This window comes from Pogona vitticeps, chromosome 4, assembly GCF_051106095.1.
Source record: "Pogona vitticeps strain Pit_001003342236 chromosome 4, PviZW2.1, whole genome shotgun sequence".
Taxonomy (NCBI): Eukaryota; Metazoa; Chordata; class Lepidosauria; order Squamata; family Agamidae; genus Pogona; species Pogona vitticeps.
In genome coordinates, this window is record NC_135786.1 from 17,073,293 (window position 1) to 17,080,830 (window position 7,538).

The 7,538-nt window shown below is 43.2% G+C and overlaps 1 protein-coding gene across 1 annotated transcript in view; it reads right to left on the bottom strand.

Moving 5' to 3' along the window:
* CASS4 (Cas scaffold protein family member 4) overlaps nt 1–5,827 on the bottom strand; it is a 43,388-nt gene extending 37,561 nt beyond the window's left edge. The window contains exon 1 of the mRNA XM_078392156.1: nt 5,659–5,827. Within this exon, the coding sequence (XP_078248282.1) occupies nt 5,659–5,706 (48 nt within the window). The 5' untranslated portion in view covers nt 5,707–5,827. The remainder of the gene's footprint in view (nt 1–5,658) is intronic.
* Between the last annotated feature and the right edge of the window lie 1,711 nt (nt 5,828–7,538).

Consider the following 7,538-nt stretch of genomic DNA (forward strand, 5'->3'; position numbering starts at 1 on the left):
GAATGAAAAAAGACAAAAAAAACCCCACACCTTAACATGACCTGAATAGACTATAAAAAGGCATTTGACTCATTGCCACACAGTTGGATTAACACCTTCCTAAAATATTTGGGATTTGTAAAAACATTTAGAAGTTCCTCAAGAAAAACATGGAAAAATGGTAAACCATCTTAATGACCCATGGTGAAGGAATTGGGGAAGTTAACATCAAAAGAGGAATATTTCAGGGGGATGCTATGTTCACCATGAACATAGCACACCAGACACAGTAGTAATAGAATGAAGAAATGTCTGGATAATTGACATTGCAATTCCAGGGGATGCCAGAGTTGAAAATAAAGAATTGGAAAAACTAACAAAGTACAGAGACCTGGCAATTGAAACATCTCACCTCTGGAACAAACACACTTCAGTGGTCCCCGTAGTCATTGGGGCTTTGGGAACAATATCAAGAAATTTCACACAGTATTATAAACAGTTGCAGATTTCCAAAATAACATCATCAGGACTACCAAAAAAATGGCAATATAAGGAACAGTATATACAGTGGTGCCCGGCTTTACGATTGCCCTGCATTACAACAAATCTGCTTTACGACAATCTTTTTGCGATCACAAACGATGGTCTAAATGGGGGAATTTCGCTTTGCGATGATCGGTTCCCTGCTTCGGGAACCGATTCTTCGCAAAATGATGATTTGTAAACAGCTGATCGGCAGTTTCAAAATGGCCACCTGGTAACTAAAATGGCTCCCCGCTGTGTTTAGGGACGGATTCCTCGCTATACAGGCAGCAAAAATGGCCACCATATGGAGGATCTTCGCGGGAGGGTGAGTTTTAAGCCCATTGGAACGCATTGAAAGGTTTTCAATGCATTTCAATGAGGTTTTTATTTTTGCTTTACAATGTTTTCGCTTAATGACGATTTTCCTGGAATGGATTATCGCCGTTAAGCGAGGCACCACTGTATACTGCGCCAATATTTAACAGATAATTTTTCGTTAAAACTTGTATCAGTCAATGTTTTTTCAATAATTTTATTTGACTGTGTCTGGTATTTTCGAACAATAATAATGAATCTTAGAATTGCAGAACTAAAATGGATCATTGAGTCAAGCCGCTCTCAAGGAGGCACAATGGGGAATCGAACTTCCAAACTAATCAACTGAGTTTTCCAGCAGTTCTACATGTAAGTATAACATGTGATGTGCAGTTTAAATCATCATCGTTAGAGATGGGCATGAACTGCTTGTTTGGCAGTTCATTTCCCAGGCAAACAGGTGATCCATGGTTCAGTGCACCATCCCTTCCAGTGAGTGCCCACTGAGCAGCAGCTACCCACTCCAGCTCCTCCGGGCACTGCCTCTGAGTGAGAGCCCACTGGGACAGGCAGGGCACCTAACTGCAGATCAGCTTTTGGCTGGGAAACAAACCGTGTCAATCTGTTGAACCAGCAGTTCCTCTCCACCACCACCACCACCACCTTCATCATCAAACATACAATTTCATGATCCATAGGGTCTTCCACAGAACCGGATCATGGAGCCCAGCCTCTGACAAAGAGGTACAGTGGGGAACTGAACTCCCGACCTGACTCTGCAGCCAGATACCTACCCAGTACACAACCTATTTAGAGAAAACCCTTCAAAATGAACTCAAAGGAGGAGCAGCAGAATGGAGTATCCTTAAAGAAAAGACAAAGAGTGGACTGGAGCTCTGGACAAGAACTCAGAATTGCACAGTGCAGTATTTTCATTGCCGCGCTCCTAGTTTATTCAGAGGAGGAGAACTGCTGACCACAAATGTCATGGTTTTTCCTTGAAGAGTTAAATGTATAGTTTAATGGGAAGCAAGGCTGGATGAGATGGATGGACAGTGTCTGCGAAGCAACCAACATGAAATTGACACAACTCCGGGAGGCAGTGGAAGATAGGAGGGCCTGCCGTGCTCTGGTCCATAGGGTCACAAAGAGTCGGGCACAACTAAACGACTAGACAACGACAAGGTTAGTTAAGTTTCAAATTGTCTTCATCAGTCCTCCTTGAATCCTACCCTGCCTCCACAGGTCCTGCTATTTTGAACAAGCCTGTAGTGTACAATGAGAAATATCTACACTAACCCAAAGGCGCTCAGAAGACATCTGGGCTGAGTGATATTGTACCAGTTCCCTGAACCACTGCAAGTGCAGTCGGGATGGCTTTTCCCACCCAGCCTGGAATAGCAAGAGGAGGCACAATAAAGTGGGTTAAACTAGGACCACAACTTTATTAACTTATTAACACTTTCATTTCCCCTGTTGTAAGGGGGCCTGCCGTAGTGCAAAACAGGACTGAGACCATTGTCAATCTTATTTGACCGCTCCAGATCTTTCCTTAGCAGAATCCTTCGCCCAAAAGGGGGCGCTGTTCTCCAGTCCAGCACCCTCTTGGCCATACGCACCGGAGGCCGGCCTAAAGCCTAGCCTCGGGACCCCAATTGAACCGCGTCCCCTGGGGTCCCCTGTTTTTCCCCTCCCCTCAGCAGAACCTCTCTTACTGCAGTTCTGAGAGGAGAGGTGTCTAGCGCTTGCTGGGTGTATCCCCTGTAAATCCCCTGCTACTATCCTGCTTTGCACTACCCCCCATTGGGATCTATTTAACAGTGACATTCTATTATTAATGGACCCAAAAACCCGGCATGAGAATGGAATGGGCAACCTGCACCCAAAGGCCAATGTAGGTGCAGGTCAAAACTTCCCATCTGGCCCCGAAATGACCAGCTAGTCTCATTTTTACTACATGGGTGGGTAGGGAGGAAACTGAAGCAGGGAAAGAGGACCGCACAGGCAGAGGCAGCCTTCTTAAAGGCTCACCCTTAGCCCTGCCTGCTGTCCTCCCGTTGTTCCATGCTGCGTCTCTCGGGTTGTTTTATTGGAAGAGGAGTTGCCTTATTTTGCAGTACAATGCTTGTTTGCTCAGAGGACAGTCCTGCTGTGTTCAGTGGGTATTACTCCCCAGTTCAGTAGAGGCTTACAGCCCTAAAAGCTTAAGAAGTGCTGTGGTGGAGTAGATCAATCACCTATCTAGGCCAGCATTCTGTTCCTGCTGTGGTTAACCATATGCCCTAGCAGGAAGCCCACAAGCGGGGCTTGGAGGAAAGAGCAGCTTCCTGCTGTTGTTCTCCAGTATCTTGCACCAAGAGGCCTACCGTCTCTTGTTTCTGGGCAGGATCTAAAACCATAATACCTTGTTGTTCTTGTCATGTGCCCTCAAGCGCCCTCCGCTTCATAGTGACCCTATGAATGAGCGATCTCCAAAATAGCCTATCCTCACTGCCCGGCAAGCTCTTATAAACTCAAGCCTGTAGTTCCTTTAGGGAGTCAGTCCATCTTGTATTTAGTCTTCCTCTTTTCCTGCTGCCTTTGACCTTTCATTAGGTCTCAGCATTACAGTGGTGCCTCGCTTAACAGCAATAATCCGTTCCAGAAAAATCGCTGTTAAGCGAAAACATTGTAAAGCAAAAATAAACAGCCCATTGAAACGCATTGAAAACCATTCAATGTGTTCCAATGGGCTAAAAACTCACAGTCGAGCGAAGATCCTCCATCAGAAGATGAGCACATGATCTGTACTATGGTTGCTGGGACAGGACAGAAGCAAGAACAGATGAGATGTGCCTTCTGTGCTAAAATATTTTGAAAGGCTCTTTTTGGATTTAATGAAATACCGTAGTGAAGCAAAAGTGTGAAGGAGTACAACACATACAATGCAGAAGCATAAACACTCTCTCAGGTAAACTAATGTTGCCGTGTCTGCTCTGTCTATCTCCAGTTTCCAAATCTTCTTTGGGTTAGGCGACCTGAGAAAGAAGAGTAATATCGGACTATAATCTTTTCAAACATGTTTTGTGCATGCTTTCCAAAAGATTTCCCCTTGCCTTTTGAAATAATAAAAAAAGGGGAATTACCAAAGATTGTCACTGGGAAGCAAGATCAAAGTCATCCATACTCTGTGGGAAAAAAAAAGACAGTGAAGAAAGAAATGGACAAAAATAAACTTAAAATGTGGTGTTGGAGGAGAACCATACAGATATCACAGTCAGCCAGAAAGGCAGAAAAGTAAGTGCTCAATCAAGTCAAGTCTGAACTCTTACTAGAACAAAAATGAGTAAACTGAGGTTATTCTACCTTACACATATAATGAGAATATGGAACTGATCAGAAAAGACAATATTGCAAGAGAAAGTGGGAGAGGGCAGTAAGAAGAAAGGAAGACCTAATATGAGAGAGGTTGTCTCAATAAAGGAAGTCACAGCTGTTAGTTTGAAAGACTTTAGCAAAACTCACTGGAAAAGCCAATACTGCTAGGAAGGCGGTGGTGGGGGGGACAATAAGGAGAAGGAACAACCTAATACGTTGTTGGTTTGCAAGGCAAATCAGTTGATGATAAGACATTTTGTAAGTCATTAACTTATATGGTCACTACACACCAGAAGTGACTTGATGGCACATAGTATATCTGGCATCTTTTTCTTAATTACCAAACAATTTTATAGTGAGAAGATGGATGGAATGGTTGATACTATGACAAGATATCGGCACCAAAGCTCTCCTAGCATTGAATAAAACCATCCCTGGCCACAAATCAAAATACAGTAACAATAATCTCACAGCTTAAATGAGTGAGTTTCTGAAACTTATTCTCTATTCTTTTTCAAATATATTTTTAAATATTGTACAACGAGGCACAGAATCACTTTGTAATGCTTATTTGGCCAGGAAAGAGTTAAACAGTTCTCCTCTTGCAAGTCAGCCAATTGGGTCTGGACTGAGAGGATCAAAAGTTCAGATTGCCAAGAAGACATGTGTCAGGAGCCTAGTTTCAGAAATCTTTATTGAAGCCATTCAGGGTTAGGTCAAACACAATTGCTCTGTGCTTTTCTAATGCTGGAGAACTTTGAATATGCTTTACAAAGTCATCTGCTAATTCCCTGGAGATACACAGCAAAATCTCCCTTTCTGGAGGACTGTCACTCTATTTGTTTCTTTAAAACAATGTGTTGGGCTGTCTTAATGAATAATCTCTTTCCCACAACACACACACACACACACACACACACACATCCTAAGATACATCTCTCCTTACACATTTAACTGGGTGTTTTCAGTAATTTCTTTTTTGTTTTGTTTTTACTACTCTGTTATAGCAGTCTGGTACCACTTTAACTGTCTCTATCCAGAGAAATCCCGGGAGTTGTAGTTTGTTGAAGTAAGTTAGAACAGTCGTTCCCAACCTTGGGTCGCCAGATGTTCTTGGACTAAAACTCCCAGAAGCCTTCACCACTATTTGTGCTGGCTAAGATTTCTGGGGGCTGTAGTCCAAGAACATCTGGAAGCTCAAGGTTGAAAACCACTGAGAATGATCTCCTAGAGAGCTCTCATGTCTGCCGCTCCCCTGTGCTACAAGAGTCTTCTAAGCATCTCATCAAATAACAGTTCCCAGGATTGCATATGACAAAGCCCTGACAGTTAAACTCTGTAGTGTAGATATTCCCATTGTATATAATGCATCCCTGGGCATAAGCCCCATTAAATTCAATGGAGATTACATCTTGTGCAAATATGTTTAGGATCTCTTATACCTCACCCCAGAATTGCACATTCAGACAATGGGTGACCTACCTTCCCAAGGATGCTGGTTCCCATACTTGCCACTGCTTCATGTGTCATCACCAGCCCTCTGAGTGGCAAATCCCAGGTTGGCAAAGTCAGTCTGTATAGCAAACTGTTTCCCCCCCAAGAATATGGATCCTTCTAAAAAGCATCTGGGGGCAAAAGGGAATTCCAAGCCGTGTTGAAGCAAACATGACTGTCAAGACAAAGGAAACAATGCAGAGGAAGGATCCTGGCTTTAAAATGAGCTGAATTCTCATGATTGGCCACAGCTTTTCTGCAAATAACTGCACACAGGAAAAACACACACCCCTCTTTTTGCTTTGCTTCATCTTCCTTATAGGAGGAACAGGATGACTTATTGTCTGCAAGTATTTTCTAATAACTTAGCAGGGTACTTGCATTTCAAAAGAAGGCAATGCTTTATTATACTGTAGAATGCTTTGCTTTTAAACTCCCATGACAGCTACACGTTTGAAATGTCACACAGCCTACAAGTGTGAGCTAAGGCTGTTCATGAAGGTGGGGGAGAGCAGGAAGTGTATAAAGCACTGACAGCGTGCGCTAGAGCCAGAGCCGCCGATGCCCATTGCAATCAGTGGTATATAGAGCCAGGAATAACAGAGTGGCCATAAAAAAGTGAAAATTCAGACATACGTTTCATGACCAACAAGGATTCACACAGATAAAGTATGCAGATATTCATTCTTATGGTCTCTCACCCTCAGCCCATTCATTCACTCCTCAGCTCAGGTGAGGAACAGAAAAATGTGCATTACCCCACACTACAAATGTTCTTGCCTGTTGCAACTTCCCTCTGGTTATCTTGTTTGCTTTCCCACACAACTACGCAGAGAGTATCTATGGGAGTTCAGCTGGAGGCGTATACTTGCAAAATCTTGACCGTCTGCCACTGGTAGGCAGGCCTGAGACAGTGGGAGTCAGATGCAGTGCAACTCTTCCTTTGCCCTCATGGGCTATCTTGAATATGTAAACACTCAGAAGGAAGTCCCAGTTAGTTAAATGGGATTTTCTTCTAAGGGCATAGGAAGACTGGTTGAGTCAGCTAGGAGAGTGATCAATAGCTGAAATCCAGTGGTCACAACTAGAGTAGGTCCATTGAATCAGTGGGAATTTGGTGAGTCAAATCCTCTGACCCAGCTCCTTTGCTGAGATTAGTTGCAACTTTAGAATAAGAAGTTGCAACTACAGTAGCCTCATTTGAATAAATGGAACTTATGGATTTGGGTCACCAACTATTCAGGGGGTCTACACTAGCGTGAGTTTACAGGATTTCAGACAATATTTTTGTTTCATTGGCCTAAGGCAGATGATGGTACGAACTTGTGTTTCATAACACAGTACAGTATAGTAGTCAAGGTGCTGAAGCATGTAGTGGCTAATCAATTCCCTCTGTACCCCCAAATCAGAATTGAGGGTAAAATTATATTAAAGGTGTGGTTTATATTAAAGTGTACTGTAGTGGACCTGGGTTTGTATCCCTGTTTGGCCATGGAAATTCTCACTTACTTTGACAGCGAAAATAGTTGCTGTTACATGCCGTCAAGTTGCCCATGACTTATGACAATCCCATAAATGAGTACTCTCCAGAATGTCTTGTCTTCAACAGCCATGCTCAGCTCTTGCAAATTCAAGCCCGTGGCTTCCTTTAGGGAGTCAGTCCATCTCATATTTAGTTCTCCTCTTTTCCTGCTACCTTCTAACTTTCCCAATATTATTGTATTTTCCAGAGAATCCCGTCTTCTCAGGCTGTGTGCAAAGTAGAACAGCCTCCATTTCATAATTTTAGCCTCCAGACATAGATAGATAGTTCAGGCTTGATTTGATCTAGCACCATTTGCTTGTCAGTCCAAGGAATCCACAAAGCT